The 22,742-nt window shown below is 43.0% G+C and overlaps 1 protein-coding gene across 15 annotated transcripts in view; it reads left to right on the forward strand.

The window, feature by feature from the left end:
* LOC110521665 (C2 domain-containing protein 5) overlaps nucleotides 1-22,742 on the forward strand; it is a 51,911-nt gene that overhangs the window by 24,326 nt on the left and 4,843 nt on the right. For 2 of the 15 annotated variants that reach the window (XM_036976242.1, XM_036976346.1), the window contains 17 exons: nucleotides 9,574-9,627; nucleotides 11,070-11,184; nucleotides 11,329-11,502; nucleotides 11,698-11,889; nucleotides 13,336-13,522; nucleotides 13,645-13,809; nucleotides 13,905-13,949; nucleotides 15,250-15,390; nucleotides 15,530-15,593; nucleotides 15,686-15,747; nucleotides 15,842-15,940; nucleotides 16,066-16,155; nucleotides 16,317-16,389; nucleotides 18,059-18,172; nucleotides 18,744-18,779; nucleotides 19,033-19,164; nucleotides 22,422-22,618. In XM_036976242.1, coding sequence (XP_036832137.1) covers nucleotides 9,574-9,627; nucleotides 11,070-11,184; nucleotides 11,329-11,502; nucleotides 11,698-11,889; nucleotides 13,336-13,522; nucleotides 13,645-13,809; nucleotides 13,905-13,949; nucleotides 15,250-15,390; nucleotides 15,530-15,593; nucleotides 15,686-15,747; nucleotides 15,842-15,940; nucleotides 16,066-16,155; nucleotides 16,317-16,389; nucleotides 18,059-18,172; nucleotides 18,744-18,779; nucleotides 19,033-19,164; nucleotides 22,422-22,618 — 1,940 coding nt within the window. The remainder of the gene's footprint in view (nucleotides 1-9,573; nucleotides 9,628-11,069; nucleotides 11,185-11,328; nucleotides 11,503-11,697; nucleotides 11,890-13,335; nucleotides 13,523-13,644; nucleotides 13,810-13,904; nucleotides 13,950-15,249; nucleotides 15,391-15,529; nucleotides 15,594-15,685; nucleotides 15,748-15,841; nucleotides 15,941-16,065; nucleotides 16,156-16,316; nucleotides 16,390-18,058; nucleotides 18,173-18,743; nucleotides 18,780-19,032; nucleotides 19,165-22,421; nucleotides 22,619-22,742) is intronic. The other 13 variants (XM_036976307.1, XM_036976351.1, XM_036976276.1 and 10 more) reach the window with 12 other exon arrangements.

The following is a 22,742-nucleotide window of genomic DNA, read 5'->3' on the forward strand; positions in this document are numbered from 1 at the left end:
ATGGTTGAGAAGCATATTTTGAAAATCTGAGATGACAGTGTTGTTAACAAAAGGCTAAGCTTGAGAGATGGCATATTTATTTCATTTCATTTGCGATTTTCATAAATAGTTAACGTTGTGTTATGCTAATGAGCTTGCTGATAGATTTACACAATCCTGGATACAGGGGTTTTTTCATAGCTAAACGTGACGCAGAAAACGTAGCGATTTGTCCTAAACAAATAATCTTTCAGGAAAAACTGAACATTTGCTATCTGAGAGTCTCCTCATTGAAAACATCTGAAGTTCTTCAAAGGTAAATGATTTTATTTGAATGCTTTTCTGTTTTTTTGTGTAAATGTTGCCAGCTGAATGCTAATGCTAAATGCTACGTTAGCCATCAATACTGTTACACAAATGCTTGTTTTGCAATGGTTGAGAAGCATATTTTGAAAATCTGAGATGACAATGTTGTTAACAAAAGGCTAAGCTTGAGAGCTAGCATATTTATTTCATTTCATTTGCGATTTTCATGAATAGTTAACGTTGCGTTATGGTAATGAGCTTGAGTCTGTATTCACGATCCCGGATCTGGGATGGGGAGATCAGAAAGGTTAAAAAATAAACTTTTCCACAGACCAAAATCCACAATTCACCCCGCCAAAGAAAACATGGCTCTGTGGCTTCACCCGAAAAGCCACCCGATCCGCAAACGGATTCATGGCCGAAGAGTCACATTTCAGTTTAGCCCGCAGGCTTGGCAGGCTATATAAAAAAAACTGCCACAGAACGACAGAATTACCGCATCTCGCAGCCCCCAGAAACACCTTGAAAACTACTCTTTCCCATAGGCTTGTGCTATCTATGGGGTGGCAGGTAGCCTAGTGGTTAGAGCGTTGGGCCAGTAACCGAAAGATTGCTGGATCGTATCAATGAGCCGGCAAGGTAAACATTTGTCTTTCCGCCCTTGAAAAAGGCAGTTAACCCACTGTCCCCTGTAAATAAGAATTTGTTCTTAACTGACTTGCCTAGTTAAATAAAGGTTAGAATAAAAATATATGACAGCATCAGCAGTTGGCTACCAACAGCTGGCAGACATTTACATTTGTTTTGTTTTATAAGTGTTATTTAGATGGAAGACATGAGCTAAATGCAGTAGCTCTATAACTAGCTAACTTTAGCATAGAGGTAGCAAGCTAGCTAGCTTTTTCATTTACCTGGTTCACTTCCATGCCAGTGATAATGCTTGCAGTATCTGCTTGCAGTCTCTGCTGACTGTTTGAGATGCGTTAGAAGTCACGTTAATTGTAGGGACAGCATCCACTTTGAGAAGCAACATCTTTCTGAAGTCCTCTTTCCATTGTTGATAGCCATGGAAGTTCTCAGGGAAGAAATGCGCCCCACAGATTGATGAGTAGACTGCCAATGCGCCCACCTCATTTACACAAATTTATCCCACTTTTAAGAAGTTTTTCATTCACCGTATGACGCTGACCGCAGGGCGTTGTGGGATTGTTTCCGAAGTTAGAGCTGATTTGGAGAGAACCTTAAACCCAACTTTTAGAATAACGTTAAAATATTCTAATTGATTTAGGAGTTTGAAATTTGGGAATGTTTTCTTGGGGTGCTCTAAGTTACTATTATATGGGTTCCTGGCATTGAGAAATAGGTGCTACACTGCGTTTAATTTTCAAAATCGTACACTATCCTTTTAAGGGTGTGTCTCAGTCTGTCATACAGGGGAAACACTGCTAGATATGTGGTTAGAGAGGACTTAAACCGGGAGCTGATAGTTGTGCACGTGTGGTAGTTGTGTGTGTGTGTGTGTAGTAGCTTACGCTGTGCTGTGTGGTGTTTGCTGTCCCTGGTGTTGAGGTTTGGTAGTGCATGGCTGTGTGCTGTGGCTTGGCAATGTTGTGTGTTGTATTTTGGGCTTTAGGAGGCCCGTATCACTTAGTGTCCTGCCTAGCAGTAAAGAATGGTGTTTGTACATATGTGTAGGAGGAGACTTGGCCTATGAGGAACAGTTAAATATCAGTGCTTGTGTGAAAATGTCTTTGTCTGAGTGCAGCTGTATTGACCCTCTGGGAAGAATACATTTCGTTAAGCTTTCAGTGTCCGTTGAGTTTTTAGATGGAACGGAAAATATGGCGCTATACAACGTGACGGTCGGGAGTAGGCTACAGTACTAAGAGCATAACATTTCCACACCCTAATTGTATAATTGTAGTCTAACCAATACCTAAACAGATTTAGTGAAAATAAAAATCTAATGGATTTTTCAAGACCAGTCCCCATGCTTGCTAAATTAGTTGACCACAGTGACTATTGACTATTGCGTCAAATCCTATTGCTTCAATATGCTCTTTAAATAAATAAGACCTACACCGCTTTTAACAGCACATTACTCAACACTAGTGAGACTCATGTTGCCGCCAATAATTACATATGGGTCCATCCACAAAGTATCAAAATAAAGAGGTGTTGGTTAACCTTTTGTGTGTAGGGGGCAATATTTTTGTTTTTGGCTCAAATGTACCCATTTGAAACTGACTTTCTCAGCCCCAGAAACTATAATATGCATATAATTGTCATGTTAGGATAGAAAACACTCTAAAGTTTTCAAAACTGTCAAAATATTGTCTGTGAGTATAACAGAACTGATATTGCAGGTGAAAACCTGAGGAAAATCCAATCAGGAAGTGCCTGATTTTGAAACCTCTCTGTTCCTATGCATGCCTATCCTCCATTTTATAGGGATATCAACCAGATTCATTTTTCTATGGCTTCCCTAAGGTGTCAACAGTCTTTAGATATAGTTTCAGGCTTTTATTTTGAAAAATGAGCGTGAAAGATCACATTGCATAAGTGGATAGGTGGGGGCTCTGAGTGAGTTTTGCGCTACAGAGTAAGGCGGCCATTGTTTCTCCCAGTATTTTTGAAAAACCTACACACCCGTTTGATATATTATCGAATATATAATTTAAAAACAACCTGAGGATTGATTATAAAAAATGTTTGACATGTTTCTGTGGACATTATGGATATTATTTGGAATATACGTCTGCGTTGTCGTGACCGCTCTTTCCTGTGGATTTCGGAACATACCCGACAAACAAACTGAGGTATTTTGGGTATAAAAATAATCTTTATGGAACAAAAGGAACATTTGTTGTGTAACTTGGAGTCTCGTGAGTGAAAACATCCGAAGATCATCAAAGGTAAACAATTAATTTGATTGCTTTTCTGATTTTCGTGACCTAGTTACTTAATGCTTAGTGTACATAATGTTATGCTATTGATAAACTTACACAAACGCTTGGATTGCTTTCGCTGTAAAGCATAATTTCAAAATCTGAGACGACAGGTGAATTAACAAAAGGCTAAACTGTGTTTTGCAATATTGCACTTGTGATTTCATGAATATGAATATTTTTTTGTAATATTATTTGACTGTTGCGCTATGCTATTCAGCGGTTGCTGACGAAAATTATCCCGCTAAAGGGATGGGTAGCGTCAAGAAGTTAAGGTATGTTGTCCTGCTAACAGCCCATAATGGACTATTATAATACTGAACATGGTGTCCAGGTCAGGATAAACAAAACATTTCTTTATTAAAGACTAAGAATGTTGGTACTTATTTATTTTGATCCAAAGCAGTGGATGAGTGAGTGACTCAGCTTTATGTAGGTGCCGGGCTATAGGACTGTGCCATCAACTTGATAATATATATAACGATATTTTGGAGATGATTTTGTTTTCAAAAAAACAAAAGCGAGCGATTTGTAATCTGAATAAGGCCATAATAGTATTTGTAAAGGCCAAAACATGTATTTCTGTTTTTAGAGGGAGAGAAACGCTGGGCCAATTGTGTCGCCGCCCTATGGGACTCCCAATCACAGTTGGATGTGATTAAAAATAATAATTAATAATACTTTTTGTTGTATTATTTTTTTTGTCTTTACTGGTCGATTAAACTGAAATTGTAACCTATCACGGCGGTTGTGATATAGCCAACCTAACTTAAGTTTTACATTTGACGATAGAATTTTCCCCCTACCCACCTCCTAGGCAAGTCTATTGTCCTGCTACCTGCTAATAGCCATAACGGTGATGCACAACGTGACCGTGTGTGTTTGAAAGAGTATTCTCCAGTAAGCAACCATTTGTTTACCTTCGTTAGCCTACTTTGTTCTAATATTTCTGTCATTCAGTGATATTTATTCCCATAGTAATTCGTTATGGATCCATAAAGAAATAAACATCTGCATTTTGAAAGTATTTATATCATTATTTTATTAACGAAAGCATAAAGATGCTGAAGAAATACAGTTCTGTACAGTATATGCTTTATCCAACATTTTGCGGTTGCATGAGGACACCCACACGCAGATTTATGTAGGTGCCAAGGCTATATGACTGTGCCATCAACTTGATTATTTAGCAGACATCACTTGCTTATATTCAGTCAACACACATATCTTAAGAATGTCATGGAATATAATTGAACTTGTTAGTTTCTCCATGCTCGACGGTGCTGAAATAGTCGTCCACAGCGGGTAGGCTAAAAATAACGATATTTTGGAGATTATTTCATAAAAAATAAAAAAATGAAAGTTGGCGATTGTAATCTGAATAAAGGCCATAATATTCTTTAGAAATATTTAACTTTCACACATTAACAAGTCCAATACAGCAAATGAAAGATAAACATCTTGTTAATCTACCCATCGCGTCCGATTTTTAAAATGTTTTACAGCGAAAACACAACATATATTTATGTTAGATCACCACCAAATTCAAAAACACACACAGACATTTTTCACAGCCAAGGATAGTCACAAAAGCAGAAATATAGATAAAATGAATCACTAACCTTTGATTATCTCCATCGGATGACACTCATAGGACATCATGTATACATGTATTGTGTGTTTTGTTCGATAATGTGCATATATATATATAAAAAATCTCAGTTTACATTGGCGTGTTACGTGCAGTAATGTTTTGATTCCAAAACATCTGGTGATTTTGCAGAAATACTCACAAAAAAACATTGATAAATTATGCAAGTGTTATTCACAGAATTAAAGATAAACGTATCCTCTATGCAACCGCTGTGTCTGATTTCAAAAAAACTTTACGGAAAAAGAATAATCTGAGAACGGCTCTCAGAACCCAAAGAAATAGCCGCCATTTTGGCGTCAACAGAAGCTACAAAAAACACTAAATATTCACTTACCTTTGAATATCTTCATCAGAAGGCAGTTCCAGTAATCCCAGTTCGACAATAAATGACTGATTTGTTTCATAAATTTCCATAAAGCCCATCATTTAGCCACTTGTTGATAGCTTGTTCAGCCCAGCATTCAATCCTCAAAAAGCACGAGCAATTCCTCCAGTCAAAAACTCAAAGTTCTGTTACAGGTCGTAGAAACAAGTCAAATGACCAATGCAATCCATATTTAGGATGTTTTAAACATTAATCAGCAATAAGGTTCCAACCGGAGAATTTCATTGTCTGAAGAAATGCATTGGAACGGAAGAACACTCTCTCGTGACCGCGCGCAATGAGACCGAGGCTTTCTGCCAGACCACCCACTCAAAGAGCTATTATGAGCCCCACCTTTATAGTAGAATCATACAACCAGAATCTAAAGACAGTGACATCTTGTGGAAGCCCTAGGAAGTGCATGCACATCCATATCTAAAATGGACATCAAATGGCACTGTTTTCAAAATCGAGTTCTCACTTCCTGTTTGGATTTCTTCTCATGTTTTTGTCTGCCATATGAGTTCTGTTATACTCACAGACATAATTCAAACCGTTTTAGAAACTTCAGGGTGTTTTCTATCCACCAGTAGTAATAATATGCTTATAATCCCATCTGGGAAAGAGTAGGAGGCAGTTTACTCTGGGCACGCCTTTCATCCAAAAGTGAAAATGCTGCCCCCTAGCCCCAACAGGTTATATTCAGTCAACACATATCTTAAGAATATCATTGAATATAATTGAACATGTTAGTTTCTCCATGCTCGACTCAGAGCAGTGTGAAACGGTGCTGAAATAGTCGTCCACAGCGAGTAGGCTATATATATAACGATATTTTGGAGATTATTTCATTAAAAAAAAAAAAAAAAAATTACCTATAGCAGTAGCCATTGCACGGATTGAGGGAGACAATGCCATCCTGGCTGATGCTCAGACTCTGCTTGCAGATGTAAGAGAAGAAATCTGTACTGCCCTGCCCACTTCACTGGAAACTGCAGTTCTGAAATACATCAAAAAGCGTAGACTTCTGCCTGAAGCCCATACATGCCACAGCTGCCTCCCGGGTGGCGCAGTGGTTAAGGGCGCTGTACTGCAGCGCCAGCTGTGCCACCAGAGACCCTGGGTTCGTCGTAACCAGGCTTGTTATGCAGTGAAATCAGGGCGGCAGGTAGCCTAGTGGTTAGAGCGTTGGACTAGTAACCGAGAAGTTGCAAGATCGAATCCCTGAGCTGACAAGGTAAAAATCTGTCGTTCTGCCCCTGAACAATATATATATATTTTAAATAAAATCATCCCATGTGAAGAGTCAAATCATTTAATTGAAGTTCAATTCGTAACTAAATTGTTTTTTAAAGATTTCTATTGGAAGGATTTAATAATTTGCAATTATGTCTACTTATGATAAGGTGAAAGGTTTATGTCTCCATATGATATGGTAAATATATCCAATGCAAAAAAAACATCTTAAATGGTATTAATATTCTTTCCCATATATTCCTGTTAATTCCCATATATTCCCGTTAATTCCCACGGTAAGTTTTGACCTCTGAATACTACCTAAAATATGCAACTCTAGTTGCAACACTCACTAGCGAGTTCCAAACTGCCTCTGGAAGCAACGTCGGCACAAGAACTGTTCGTCAGGAGCTTCGTGAAATGGATTTCCATGGCCGCACGCACACAAGCCTAAGATCACCATCCGCAATGCCAAGCTTCGGTTGGAGTGGTGTAAAACTCGCCGCCATTGGACTCTGAAGCAGTGGAAACGCCTTCTCTGGAGTGATGAATCATGCTTCACCATCTGACGGACATATCTGGGTTTGTCGGATGCCAGGAGAATGCTACCTGCCCCTATGAATAGTGCCAACTGTAATGTTTGGTGGAGGAGGAATAATACTCTGGGGCTGTTTTTCATGGTTCTGGCTAGGCCCCTTAGTTTCGAACATAGCTTCGAACTTTGTGGCCACAGTTTGGGCATACATAGTAGTATCATCTGCGTATGTGACTGACCGCCTCGATTCGGTCTTATGTTGTAAAATTTGAAAATGTGTTTTTCACATTGGATTAAAGTAGAGACTCAGCTAGAAAATGGTATTTCATACACTGCAGTTGAAGAACAATGGAAAAGTAATTCTGCTTTGAAAGTTGATAAACTTGTAACCCCATTTTTGCGAAAATTTTCTTTGTCTACATTCAGCATTGTTCACACCCTCTTAAGCCTTAGGCCCTCCGATCTCTTTTTAAAGATTTACATGTGAGGCCATTTGCTAAACATAGTGTTTAGTTTAATAAACAACCAAAGATTTCAAAACTAAAAGCGGTGAAAGTAGTAACCAACAATAAGGAAAAACTCCTGGTAAAAATACAGTATCTAGTCCTTGACCTATATCCTTATCTGGCTGAAGTTAGTCTCTGGTAAACACACACTATATCAAATAAAAAGTTGATTTGTCACATGCATAGGATACAGAAGGTGTAAACAGTACCTTTAAATGGTTACTTACATAGTAGCAATATCAAAAATAGTGTCCAGATAAAACTATTTTATAATTTTGACATGACGGTTACCTGACAAGCTTGTCTAAATTGATGGGTCATGTGAAGGAAATGTTGTAACCAACCCCAGCCATATCTAGTTAAGTGGATGGGTCACTACTGTCTAGACGTGTACACGTTCATGAAATACAATAGATGGCCTTAATCACCCCCAGATACACCTGGCTAACTTGATGGGCCATGTAATCATCTGGCTAAGTGTTTTGTTTAGACATGTACTGTAGCTAGCTAGCTAACAATGAACCGGCATAATCCCAAGTCATACTACCACCATCCAATACAAACATTGTCATAGCTGTAGTATGAATCTGCAGGTAGCTGAAGCTAACCCGCAGGTAGGGTTTATGAGAATTCAAATGGGTTACATCCGTAACGTTCGCTAGCTAGCTAACCATGAACAGGCGTCAGAGCTCCGGCCTATTGAGGACAACAATGAAATGGCAGTATCAACAGTATCAAAAGCTTTTGACAGGTCCACAAACAAAGCAGCATTTTCGTGTCAAAAGCATGGACAAGATCATTAATAACTAAAATGGTAACAGTAATGGTGCTATGCCTGGGCCTAAAGCCTGATTTTTATTTACATTCACAATGCATCAAATTTGTACATTTACCAATGATTCAAGAATCGTAGCTAGACAAGGATGCCTTGAAATGGGGTGATAATTATTACGATCACTACTATCCCTGCCCTTATGGAATGGCAGCACGAGCTGATTTCCATGCTTTTGGAATATTTCCTGATACCAGTGTTAAATAAAAATTGAGCCAACAATGATGGGTGCTGCACACTTAAGCAGACCGGGATCCGGTTGTCGGGCCCTGTGGATGTCTTCTCTATTGCTAGCAAAGCTTCCAGGACATATTTTTGGGTAAATAGCCTAAAAGAAAAGCTTTGACTAAAATTTCTCTGATCATTCAGCACGTTTCCCCTATCAACATCCAGCCCAATATAATTATGAATAGGCTTAGAAGTTCTTTCCAAAAGAGAGCCCGCTGAAATAAAATGACAGCATTTTTTTAAAGTAAATTAATTTGTTGTGGCAGAGAGGAGGAAGTGGAACCCTTCAGGGATTTGACAGTTTTCCACAATTTAGCCGTGTTCCCATTACAATCCGAAAGGGCTGTAACATAATAATCATGTTTAGCCTTTCTGATTTGTCTTACACAAGGATTCCTCAGTTTAATAACTTGCCAGTCCAGGCCTAAAGCCTGTGTTCCAGGCACAATTTATTTTAGGAATGACTTCTGATATTTCCGGAGTGTACCAGGCATTCGCTCTACCCTTTAAGGGAACATTATTAAGGGACATCAGTAAGGATCATAGCCTTCACCTGGATTTATGTCATGAAAAGAGCAGGTGTTCTTAATTTTTTGTTTACTCCGTGTGTGTGTATTAATGTTTTATTACTCAAACTACCGGCGGGCTGGATTGGTCCCCCTCCGTATGTTTGATACCCCTGCCTTAGACTGTAGAGAGATCTGCTAGTGAATGCCTCTTCTCTTTCTCTCCTCTCTTTAGCCTTTACCTCTCTCCCCGCTTGTCTAATTCCACAGCATATCTTTGATCATTCTTCTCACCATATCTGCTTTTCTCTCTATCTTGTTCTCGCTTATTTCTCTTTCTCTCTCTCTCTCTGCTAGACTCTGGTATTGACTCAGTGGTCTGTGTCTTTGCAATTACTGTGGTGCTGTTGTGTTGTAGTTTGTATCTTCTCTTTTTCCTCTCTCTTTCTGTACTAATGGTGTGTGTTGTTCTGGCCCAGTGTTGGGTAACACGCGCTCTTACAAACTGCTAGACTGGAATAGTGTCGCTGCAGGTACCTCCCTCCTCCTACTGGTCTCACACACTGGAGACATGGCAGCTCACTGAAACACACCCACCCACCCACCCACCCAGGCACACAAATATGGATGTCTGCAAGCATCTAGTTACAGCTCTAAACTAAAGCTCTGTTTCTTTCACTGAGCTGCCATCCTCCTCTCTCCTAGTCTGTGTATGTGTGTGTGCTGAGCATGCGCTAAGCCCCCCCCCCCCAGTCTCCTTCCCCCTTGGCTAGCCCACCATCCCAAGCTGCTACAGCAGTGTGTGACACATTGCATCCCTAAAGTTCTCCCTGCGCTTCAGTAATGCTCCTCTAAGAAGCCTGTCCAGGTTAAAACTGAGACAGACTGGGTATGTGCATCATCCCTGGATTCACTGGGCCGTATTCATGCTGGGAGGGGGGAAGAGACAAGAGGATGGAGGGGGGTACAGGAATGGAGGGAGTGTGAGACACAGGGTAGTGTAGTTAGAGACTGGGCTGTGTTCGTTCAAGATCTGTGATGAATGAATATGGCCCTCCTCTGCCCATGCGTGTGGATGTGAGCGTACCTGTGAGACATGCTGCTTCTTTTAGAGAGGGCTCTGCTCTGGGTCTGTTATGCCTGAGCCATTTATCCATCCATCTCACATCCTTCCTTCCTCCCCGTGTCTCCATTTTCCTCTTTCTCTCTCCCTTCTTCCCTCTCTATCGTCTCTATCTCTCTTTGAGCATGTGGCCTCTCCCAGGAGGTACAGAGTGGACCCATGGTTATTATTAAGGACCATGGTTCAGCCTCCACCAGGTGTCCCTCATTTGAGTATGATGAAGGCTCTGAGAAGGGCCTCTTCTCCTCCTTGCCTGGCCTTATGTGAGGCCAGGGTCTTGTTCAGGAGCCTCAAAAACTGTAGATAATGTTTTGAAACAGGAAGGCACTTGTCCAATAAGAATACTCCTATTAATTTCATTTTTTTTTTACATATATATATTTTTTAGCTTTGGTGTGAACTACTGAACACAATACTTTATGGGAATGAAGTTAAGGAGATGTAGGGGGTTGGGACGCCACCCTACATTCCTGTCTTCCTGTGATTGGCTGGCCTGGAGATGATGCTATGAGATGAGAACAGCCCAGACACTAACTAAACACCTTCATTATGTTCATCATCGTCATCAACATCATGTTCACTGTGTTACGAACTGACAGTTGGTTAAGTGGTACCTGCTTGCTATGATGCACCATTTTAACACAATCAGAAAAAAAAAGTGTCAGTTGATTCTCTGTTGCTTCTTATTTAATGGTATTCGCAAGTTTCGATACTTCTAGTTTCTAATAGGTTTTAGTTTCTGATAGTCAGCTAATTTCTGATTGTCAGTCAGGTATCCAGCCAGTGTGTGTGTGTGTCCGTGTCGCTATGTATGTGTGTCTGTGCATGACATTATGTGTGTTTGTGTTGCAGACGAGCCGGAGACGAGGGACGCGTGGTGGGAGGAGATTCGTCAGGAGATCAAGTCTCATGCAAAAGCCCTGGGTTGCCACGCTGTGGTGGGATACAGCGAGAGCACCAGCATCTGGTACACTGCACACACACACAATACAAAGACCAAAGTTGTATTTCAAAGTCTGTTAGTGCATTATAGGCACAGAAAGTTATCTAAAGTTATGTGGATCTAAAGTTATCCACCATCTCTCTTCTCCCCTCCCTCCTGTTCCCACAGTGAGGAGGTGTGTATCCTGTCTGCATCTGGCACAGCGGCCATGTTGAATCCCAGATTCATGCGTGAGGGCTGTCTGGACACCGGCGGCAGCGACCACAGGTTATCACGACAACCACACCCCGGCATGGTGGGGTCGGAGAGGGGCGAGGGGGAAGTTAGCTCAACCTGGCTGGGGTAGGAACACACACACACTGCTAGATGGGTGTTAGTGTAGGTGTGAAAAGATTTGAGTGGCCAGGAGGTTTTGGACTAACCTAGTCATTGATTGCTTCTAAATGGAGAGGGGTGTTCTGAATTAATTGGATTAATTGAATTTAAAAATGGTGTTTTAGCATTTTTTTCTGAGCTGCGTGTGTGTGTGTATTTCAGGTTTGAGGATGCGTCGCCCCCTAGCTGCGGGTTTGTTCACATCCCGTATGATGAGTTCAACATGCCGTTCCCAGCTCAGCTTACATACTGCTACCACTGTAGGAGACAGAAGGTCCCTGATGTGCTCTTTACTACCATAGACCTACCTGCTGAGGCTGAGGTTACTGGGAAGGGCTGCCTCATACAGGCCAGGTAACATACACACACTACCACCATATATCCTGTCTGTATGGGTAATAAACTCAGCAAAAAGAGAAACGTCAACTGCTTTTATTTTCAGCAAACTTAACGTGTAAATGTTTGTATGAACATAACAAGATTCAACAACTGAGTCAAAAACTGAATAAGTTTCACAGACATGTGACTAACAGAAATTCAATAATGTGTCTGAGAACAAAGGGGGGGGGGTCAAAATGTAACAGTCAGTATTTGGTGTGGCCACCAGCTGCATTAAGTACTGCACCAGATTTACCATCTCACTGTGAGATGTTACCCCACTTCCACCAAGGCATCTGCAAGTTCCCGGACATTTCTGGGGGGAATGGCCCTAGCCCTCACCCTCCAATCCAACAGGTTCCAGACTTGCTCAATGGGATTGAGATCCGGGCTCTTCACTGGCCATGGCAGAATACTGACATTCCTGTCTTGCAGGAAGGGTACCACATGAGGGAGGAGGATATCTTCCCTGTAATGCACAGCGTTGAGATTGCCTGCATTGACAACAAGCTCAGTCCGATGATGCTGTGACACACCGTCCCAGACCATGATGGACCCTCCACCTCCAAAACGATCACGCTCCAGAGTACAGGCCTCGGTGTAACACTCATTCCTTCGGCGATAAACGCATATCTGACAATCACCCCCGGTGAGACAAAACCGCGACTCGTCAGTGAAGAGCACTTTTTGCCAGTCCTATCTGGTCCAGCGACGGTGGGTTTGTGCCCATAGGCGATGTTGTTGCCGTTGATGTCTGGTGGGGACCTGCCTTAAAAGCCCTCAGTCCAGCCTCTCTCAGCCTATTGCGGACAGTCTGAGCACTGATGGAGGGATTGTACGTTCCTGGTGTAACTCTTGCAGTTGTTGTTGCCATCCTGTACCTGTCCTGCAGGTGTGATGTTTGGATGTATAGATCCTGTGCAGATATTGTTACACGTGGTTTGCCACTGTGAGGATGATCAGCTGTCCGTCCTGTCTCCCTTTTGCGTTGTCTTAGGCGTCTCACAGTACGGACATTGCAAGATATTGCCCTGGCCACATCTGCAGTCCTCATGCCTCCTTGCAGCATGCCTAAGGCACATTCACACAGCTGAGCAGGGACCATGGGGATCTTTCTTTTTGTGTTTTTCAGAGTCCGTAGAAAGGCCTCTTTTTAGTTTTCATAACTATGACCTTAATTGCCTACCGTTTGTAAGCGGTTAATGTCTTAACGACCGTTCTAGAGGTGCATGTTCATTAATTGTTTGGAAAGCATGGGAAACATTGTTTAAACCCTTTACAATGAAGATCTGTGAAGTTATTTGGATTTTTCCGAATTATCTTTGAAAGACAGGGTCCTGAAAAGGGGACGTTTCTTTTTTTCTGAGCTTATTATGTTTTTTCGTATGAGGAAGAGGTATGTAAAATGATGTTATATTGCAGGTTGTGTCGAACGAAGAAGAAGGCCCAAGGGGAGGTGAATGCTACATCCATCTCTAACCTCCTCCCCTTCATGGAGTATGAGCTCCACACACAGCTGATGAACAAACTCAAACTGCGCTCCATGAATGCTCTGTTTGGACTCCGCATTCAGATCAGTGTGGGAGAAAACATGCTCCTGGGACTAGCTGTAAGTCTGTGTGTGTGGTGTGCGTGCGTGCCTACCTCTCCTCCAGTCTTCTACGAGTTGTGTATCTGACGGGTCTGTGTGTGTGTCGTGTATATCCCTCTCTTTGGCGTGTGTGTGTCCAGTCTGCAACGGGTGTGTACCTGTCAGCGCTGCCAGCTCCAGGTGGTATCCAGATAGCTGGAAAGACCCCTAGTGACCTGAGCTACGACCAACACATCTCCACCATGCAGAAACGCATTGATGACACCATCGCCAAGAACAAGGAGCTCTACAACATACACCCCCCGGTGAGAGGCACGCACACACAGCCATATGTGTGTAGGTGTAATTCTGTGTAAATATGAAAATGATAGTTATCTCCTGTCTTTCTCTGGTTGTTAAGAAGTTATTTACGTTGGACCCTGAGGCATTCACCGGCCTGAATACGGTACTGAGCATGCCCAATTAGTGATGCATGCCACACTATCCTCTCTATTAATCAACTCTGTATGAGTACAACACCCTCTAGAATCACAGCTCTGTATGAGAACTACAGCCTTTCAAGAATTAAACCTCTATACGAGTACAATACTCTAGAATTAGTCCTAGTCCTACAATTACAGCTGTACGAGTACAGTCCAGAATCACAGATCTACGGAAATGCATACACTCTAAAATCACAACTCTTATCACAGAAAGAAGGTAGCCAGCCACGTTTTCTAATGTTTGCATTTTAACTTATTATTGGAGAAAAACTACACCGGAGTAAAGTACTTGGGAAAAGTAACCTACACCTGTCAGAGCTCTGTCTGATGATCCAATGACTAGAGCAAAGATATTTCATTCAAGTGGAGAAGTGAAACTAAAGCATGAAATTTGTCCTTTTCCATTGATGATTTGGCGCGAACCATGACTGAAGCAGAATTTACAATAAGAAGCATTTTAAATCTGCATTTAAAAAACAATATTTTATCTGAACTTTTCTGAGTGGAAAAAAAGATAAATGCTGCGTTAACCCAACCCCTGAAGAGTCTTCTCACTTTTCCTCCCTCCACTAAAATGTTGTGTGTGCTATTAACTAATATAAAAACTTACTTTGATAGCGCCTTCTTGGGTGTGGGTGAATTGGATGTAGCTACTTATTGTGTGGTTTGGACTGATGCTGTTGCTATGGGACTGTGACTAACTCAGCGGCTTACAACCTGGACAGGGTTGGTCGGAGCCAACCTATTGTTGTTATTTTATTTTTTAAATTTTTTTATCCCTTTTTCTCCCCAATTTCGTGGTATCCAATTGTTGTAGTAGCTACTATCTTGTCTCATCGCTACAACTCCCGTACGGGCTCGGGAGAGACGAAGGTTGAATGTCATGCGTCCTCCGATACACAACCCAACCAGCCGCACTGCTTCTTAACACAGCGCGCATCCAACCCGGAAGCCAGCCGCACCATTGTGTCGGAGGCTACACCGTGCACCCGGCAACCTTGGTTAGCGCGCACTGCACCCGGCCCGCCACAGGAGTGCGCGATGAGACAAGGACATCCCTACCGACCAAGCCCTCCCTAACCCGGACGACGCTAGGCCAATTGTGCGTCGCCCCACGGACCTCCCGGTCGCGGCCGGTTACGACAGAGCCTGGGCGCGAACCCAGGGACTCTGATGGCACAGCTGGCGCTGCAGTACAGCGCCCTTAACCACTGCGCCACCCCGGAGGCCCTTCTATTGTTGTTCTTATTGCTCTTGTTGTAGGAGTGTATAGAGGAGGTGGTGGGGTCTCCTATCCCTGACAGACAGCGGTCCAGCAGACTGTTCAGGTCTACCTCTGAGAGTTCAGATGAGCTGTCCGAACTAGACCTGTCCCACGGCAAGAAGGATGCCTTTGTACTGGAGGTATGGCTGGCTGGGTGTCCTCTAACTGTAGGGTGTGTGTGTACTGTAGGGTGGGTGTGTTATGTTGGATGTGTAAATTGTAGTGTGTGGGCATAGTATAGGATGTGGTGTGTTAATGTATTTCTTCTCCTGTCTTCAGATTGATGACACTGATGCAGTAGAGGACATCCAATCCCTACTTACTGATGCCCCCATACCTGCAGGTATACATATACACACTGTTCTACTAGAAATTATATTTTCTATTCAACTCTGCTCTTTCACCATGTCCGTCCATATGTCTGTCTCTCTCCAGGGTTCTACAGCTGTAACACGGAGGTCATGCCTGGGATTCACAACTGGACTTCAGGACTACAGGTCAGGCTCGCATACTGAAACACTACAATGACGACTACTACTACTTATTTTGCGATTTATAATATCTTACTCATTCTCTTCCATTCCTCCCAAGATGTTTACATCTGTCCGGGTCTACAGACTCAGTAATGCCAATCTGACCAACCAGGGCCTCAACAAGATCTTTACTGACCTCTGTGAGAACTTGCTCAAAGTAAGACCATACACATAAGAGGGAAGCACGTGTTAAGCGTTGGTGTTCCTCTTACTTATTCTACTTAATATATTAACTTCCATATTAAATTGAACTGTCTGCTTTTTATTTGTCTGTGTGTGTAGAGTCTATACTTTAAGCTGCGTTCCATGATCCCCTGCTGTCTTTGCCATCTCAACTTCACTGTAGCCGTACCAGAAGAAGAACTCATACAGGTGAGAGGACATACATACCTGAGCACACCTCTCCTACTTTGTCCATCTTAACTCGGTTTTTGGTCAGTATCTTTATCTTACATTTGTGTCATTAAATGATAGCAACAAGGTAAAAAGAGTTCCATTCTCTCTCATTTTCTCACATCCCCTCTCCCCTCCAGGTGGCGGTGACAGCCGTAGCCATGAGTTTTGACAAGGAGACTCAGCAGGCAGCAGACAAGGCTCTCACCAGGGGTCAGTATTCTGAAAGCCTATACAGTGGGGCAAAAAAGTATTTAGTCAGCCACCAATTGTGCAAGTTCTCCCACTTAAAAAGATGAGAGGCCTGTAATTTTCATCATAGGTACACTTCAACTATGACAGACAAAATGAGAAAATCACATTTGAATTTATTTGCAAATTATGGTGGAAAATAAGTATTTGGTCAATAACAAAAGTTTATCTCAAATACTTTGTTGAGAATGACAGAGGTCAAACGTTTTCTGTAAGTCTTCACAAGGTTTTCACACACTGTTGCTGGTATTTTGGCCCATTCCTCCATGCAGATCTCCTCTAGAGCAGTGATGTTTTGGGGCTGTTGCTGGGCAACACGGACTTTCAACTCCCTCCAAAGATTTTCTATGGGGTTGAGATCTGGAGACTGGCTAGGCCACTCCAGGACCTTGAAATGCTTCTTACGAAGCCACTCCTTCGTTGCCCGGTCGGTGTGTTTGGGATCGTTGTCATGCTGAAAGACCCAGCCACGTTTCATCTTCAATGCCCTTGCTGATGGAAGGAGGTTTTCACTCTAAATCTCACGATACATGGCCCTATTCATTCTTTCCTTTACACGGATCAGTCGTCCTGGTCCCTTTGCAGAAAAACAGCCCCAAAGCATGATGTTTCCACCCCCATGCGTCACAGTAGGTATGGTGTTCTTTGGATGCAACTCAGCATTCTTTGTCCTCCAAAAACGACGAGTTGAGTTTTTACCAAATAGTTATATTTTGGTTTCATCTGACCATATGACATTCTCACAATCTTCTTCTGAATCATCCAAATGCTCTCTAGCAAACTTCAGACGGGCCTGGACATGTACTGGCTTAAGCAGGGGGACACGTCTGGCACTGCAGGATTTGAGTCCCTGGCGATGTAGTGTGTTACTGATGGTAGGCTTTGTTACTTTGGTCCCAGCTCTCTGTAGGTCATTCACTAGGTCCCCCCCGTGTGGTTCTGGGATTTTTGCTCACCGTTCTTGTGATCATTTTGACCCCACGGCGTGAGATCTTGCGTGGAGCCCCAGATCGAGGGAGATTATCAGTGGTCTTGTATGTCTTCCATTTCCTAATAATTGCTCCCACAGTTGATTTCTTCAAACCAAGCTGCTTACCTATTGCAGATTCAGTCTTCCCAGCCTGGTGCAGGTCTACAATTTTGTTTCTGGTGTCCTTTGACAGCTCTTTGGTCTTGGCCATAGTGGAGTTTGGAGTGTGACTGTTTGAGGTTGTGGACAGGTGTCTTTTATACTGATAACAAGTTCAAACAGGTGCCATTAATACAGGTAATGAGTGGAGGACAGAGGAGCCTCTTAATGAAGAAGTTACAGGTCTGTGAGAGCCAGAAATCTTGCTTGTTTGTAGGTGACCAAATACTTATTGTCCACCATAATTTGCAAATAAATTCATTAAAAATCCTACAATGTGATTTTCTGGATTTTTTTCTCATTTTGTCTGTCATAGTTGAAGTGTACCTATGATGAAAATTCCAGGCCTCATCTTTTTAAGTAGGAGAACTTGCACAATTGGTGGCTGACAAAATACTTTTCTGCCCCACTGTATGTCAAGGCTTAGAGTTAAGGTTCTGGAGTTAGGGCGAGCTGGAGAGATAAGACCCTCTACTTGAGTTGGTATATTCGGGTGGGTTGAGGGGTTTGTTTGTTTTCCAGGGAGTGGTGAGAATGAGGAACAGCTCCAGTTTTCTATGGAGCTGTGTGGAGAGTCAACCATCTCCAACAACCAGCCTACTGCCAAACCTTCAGGTACACCACCACACCTTACCCCTAATAACCTCTAATCTTAACCACTAACAACTGCCTAACCTTTAACCTCCAATAACCATCCCTTAGCAGACAAAACATCAGAAATCCCCTAACTGCCTTTAACCTCTCACCCTTGAAGCTCCCTTAACCCATAGTGTTCTATTCTGTCTTTTTTAATGTGTTCTGTGATAGTTGTGTTAAACGTGAATTTACCACCGGAGACTGTTTCACCAGGTAAATACTATAACAGTATGCCCAGGTAAATCTTCTTTCAGGTATTTTAGACCTGCAGCCCTGTCTTTATTCCTAGAAGAGAAACAATCCTGCTCGTCATTGGTCTGGAGAGAGAGGAGGGGTTAAACTAAAATGGCTGCCCTCCACCACCTCCACTTCAACCAAGACTAGAAGATGGGATTTAGGACTAGGGAACAAGATGTGGGTATAGGACTAGGGAATAGAACGTAGGAAAGGAAGCGTCTGTCTGTAAGGTATTGAGATACTGTGTGTTGCTGAGGACTGAAGAGTCAACACACGTGGCGGTGGATCATGTTGTGTGTGTGTGTGTCGACAGGTGTTCCTGAGAGTGCCATGGTCCACTCGTCTCGAGGTAGGCTCCCCCCCACACCCCACCCCCTACCTGCTGCCATGGCTACCACGGTCCTGTTTTAAGTTCTCATCCTTACATTTTTTATTTTGTCCCGTGTTCTTTTCTTTATGTGTGTCTGTATTATGTCATGTGTGTATGCGGTTTTCGGTACGTGTGTACGGTGTGTGTGTGTGCACGCATGTATGCGGTGTGGATGTTCTCTCTGTGCATGTGTACGTGTGGTGTGTGTGTGTGTGCGTGTATTTTTCTCCAGCTCCCTCGGTTGATTACGGTTCCTTTGCAGACAGATGCAGCACCTGGCTAGAGCTGCTTAGGCTGAAAGCTCACACCATAAGACGAGGATCAGTTAAGACAAGTAGGAGGACACAGTTGCTAGCACACTCTGGTACACACACACACACAAATATACACATCCTTCCCCGCATGCCGCTGTGGGGTGGAGCGTCTCAGATCATGCACCAGCTGATTAGCTAGAGTGTGAAAGTTGAAGCCCCGCCCCTCAGAGGGATAGCCAACCAACAGCCAGTGTATAACCTCTGACTCTGTCGCAATAGTGACTGACATGGAGGAAGTAAACATCAAGGAGTATCTTAAAACATGCTTAAAACGCACTTAAAATGTCTCACTAATGCTGGTGACTGGGGGAAATGCATTTTGATATTTCTGCACTTCGTAAATAAACAGTTTCATAAACTGTGATAATAACTGAGCATAATTAACTGGGTTTAAATGTCACAACACATTTCAAATCACACGGTATCCCCTTTTATAATGCACTACTTCGGATCAGAGCCATATGGCAGATCCCTGTGTAATGCACTACTTCGGATCAGAGCCATATGGCAGATCCCTGTGTAATGCACTACTTCGGATCAGAGCCATATGGCAGATCCCTGTGTATTGTACTACTTCGGATCAGAGCCATATGGCAGATCCCTGTGTAATGCACTACTTCGGATCAGAGCCATATGGCAGATCCCTGTGTAATGCACTAACTGGGGAGTGATTTGAGATGCAGACTTAATGTTGTTCAAATTGTTTGTGAAGGTTCCTGGTCTGATTGAAGCATCATTCACTATGTTACAAGATGGAACATCTTTCACACTCTGGCTTGTTTCAATCATTCTGCTTAACAAGACTGCCTTCTGTTCTGTATCGATCATACACACACACAGGCTAATTCAAACAAACGCACATAGGGACTCTCTCACACCCACACACAGGTACAGTGCCTTCAGAAAGTATTCTTGACTTATTTCAAATTTTGTTACAGCCTGAATTCAAAATGTATTAAATGTATTCTCCCCCCCCCCCCCCCCCCCCTCATTCATCTACACACAATGCCCCATAATGACATGGTGAAAACGTGTTTTCAGAAATTTTAGCAAATGTATTGAAGATAAAATACAGAAATATCTCATTTACATAAGTATTCACACTCCTGAGTCAATACTTTGTAGAAGCACCTTTGGTGCTTTACAGCTTTGAGTCGTCTTGGGTGTGTCTGGATCAGCTTTGGGTAGTCTTGGGTGTGTCTGGATCAGCTTTGGGTAGTCTTGGGTGTGTCTGGATCAGCTTTGGGTAGTCTTGGGTGTGTCTGGATCAGCTTTGGGTAGTCTTGGGTGTGTCTGGATCAGCATTGGGTAGTCTTGGGTGTGTCTGGATCAGCATTGAGTCGTCTTGGGTGTGTCTGGATCAGCATTGAGTCGTCTTGGGTGTGTCTGGATCAGCATTGAGTCGTCTTGGGTGTGTCTGGATCAGCTTTGGGTAGTCTTGGGTGTGTCTGGATCAGCTTTGGGTAGTCTTGGGTGTGTCTGGATCAGCATTGGGTAGTCTTGGGTGTGTCTGGATCAGCATTGAGTCGTCTTGGGTGTGTCTGGATCAGCATTGAGTCGTCTTGGGTGTGTCTGGATCAGCTTTGAGTCGTCTTGGATGTGTCTGGATCAGCATTGAGTCGTCTTGGGTGTGTCTGGATCAGCTTTGAGTCGTCTTGGGTGTGTCTGGATCAGCTTTGAGTCGTCTTGGGTGTGTCTGGATCAGCTTTGGGTAGTCTTGGGTGTGTCTGGATCAGCATTGAGTCGTCTTGGGTGTGTCTGGATCAGCATTGAGTCGTCTTGGGTGTGTCTGGATCAGCATTGAGTCGTCTTGGGTGTGTCTGGATCAGCTTTGGGTAGTCTTGGGTGTGTCTGGATCAGCTTTGGGTAGTCTTGGGTGTGTCTGGATCAGCATTGGGTAGTCTTGGGTGTGTCTGGATCAGCATTGAGTCGTCTTGGGTGTGTCTGGATCAGCATTGAGTCGTCTTGGGTGTGTCTGGATCAGCATTGAGTCGTCTTGGGTGTGTCGGGATCAGCTTTGAGTCGTCTTGGGTGTGTCTGGATCAGCATTGAGTCGTCTTGGGTGTGTCTGGATCAGCTTTGAGTCGTCTTGGGTGTGTCTGGATCAGCTTTGAGTCGTCTTGGGTGTGTCTGGATCAGCTTTGGGTAGTCTTGGGTGTGTCTGGATCAGCATTGAGTCGTCTTGGGTGTGTCTGGATCAGCTTTGCACATCTGAATTTGGGAATTTTATCCCATTCTTCCTTACAGATTTTCTCAAGCGCTCATAAGTTAGATGGAGAGCGGCGGTGAACAGCTATCTTCAAGTCTCCACAGATTTTCAATGGGATTCAAGTTTGGGCTTTGGCTGAGCCACTCAACGACTTTCACATTCTTGTTCTGAAGCCATTGCAGCGTTGCTTTGGCTGTATGCTTGGGGTCACTGTCCTGATAGACTGGGGCAAAGATTTGCACTCATTTGCACTCTGAAGCAGGTTCCCAAGGATTTGGCTCCATTCGTTGTTCCTGCTTTTCCATTTCTCAACGATGGAGACCACTGTGTTTTTGGAAACTTTCAACACTCTAGAAATTGTTTTATACCTTTCCCCAGATAGATTTGTGATGAGGCATATATCTGGGAGATCTACGGACAGTTCCTTGGACTTCATGGTATAGTTTCTGCTCTGACATGCCCTGTCAACTGTGGAACCTTATATAGTGTTTGTTTCTAAATCATGTCTAAACAATTGAATTGGCCACAGGTGGACTCCAATCAAGTTGTAGTGAAATCTCAAGGATGCACTTGAGCTCAATTTGGAGTGTCATAGCAAAGGGATGTGAATACTTATGCAAATGAGATTTCTGTATATCATTTTCAATACATTTGCAAATTATGCGGTATTGTGTGTCGATGGGTGATTTTTTTTTTTTTGTTTGTTATATTTAATCCGTTTTGTATCCGGCTATAACAACAAAATGTGGAATAAGTTAAGTGGTATGAACATTTTCTGAAGGCACTGTAAATACATACACACGTGGCTGAGGCCTGGCCAGTGTTGAGGCTGTATGGCTGTTTGTCTGTCACTGCCTGGCAGTTTACGCTTTCATCATTGTGATTATTCTGTCACCATGCTGCCCTTACATGCTCACATACACACAGCTTATAGTTCACATTCAAATTTCACACACTCTGCATCCATTTTCTTCCAGCTCATAGCCCATCATGTCTGCTATTCTATGTGTCGCCATCTAAAGGCTGAGTCTGTTATTGCCATCCATTCCTGTTTTTTTCTCTCACTCCCTTTCTCTCCCCCCACCACCCCTCCTCCAGTCTCGTCTTCAGAGCGCTGCAGTCCTCTCCCAGAGGGGCGGTCCCGGTCGCTACGCTCCACCAGGTCGTTGCCGTGCGGTGCCCCTGTTACTGTGGTGAAGATGACTCCTCTGTCCTTCCTTCCCGGGACGCGCATTGTGAAATACTTGGGAATCATCAACATGTTCTTCATTAGGGAGACCACGTCACTACGAGAGGTACACGTATCAAATCAAATCAAATTTTATTTGTCACATACACATGGTTAGCAGATGTTAATGTGAGTGTAGCGAAATGCTTGTGCTTCTAGTTCCGACAATGCAGTAATAACCAACAAGTAAT

This window comes from Oncorhynchus mykiss, chromosome 1 (genome assembly GCF_013265735.2).
Source record: "Oncorhynchus mykiss isolate Arlee chromosome 1, USDA_OmykA_1.1, whole genome shotgun sequence".
Classification (NCBI taxonomy): domain Eukaryota; kingdom Metazoa; phylum Chordata; class Actinopteri; order Salmoniformes; family Salmonidae; genus Oncorhynchus; species Oncorhynchus mykiss.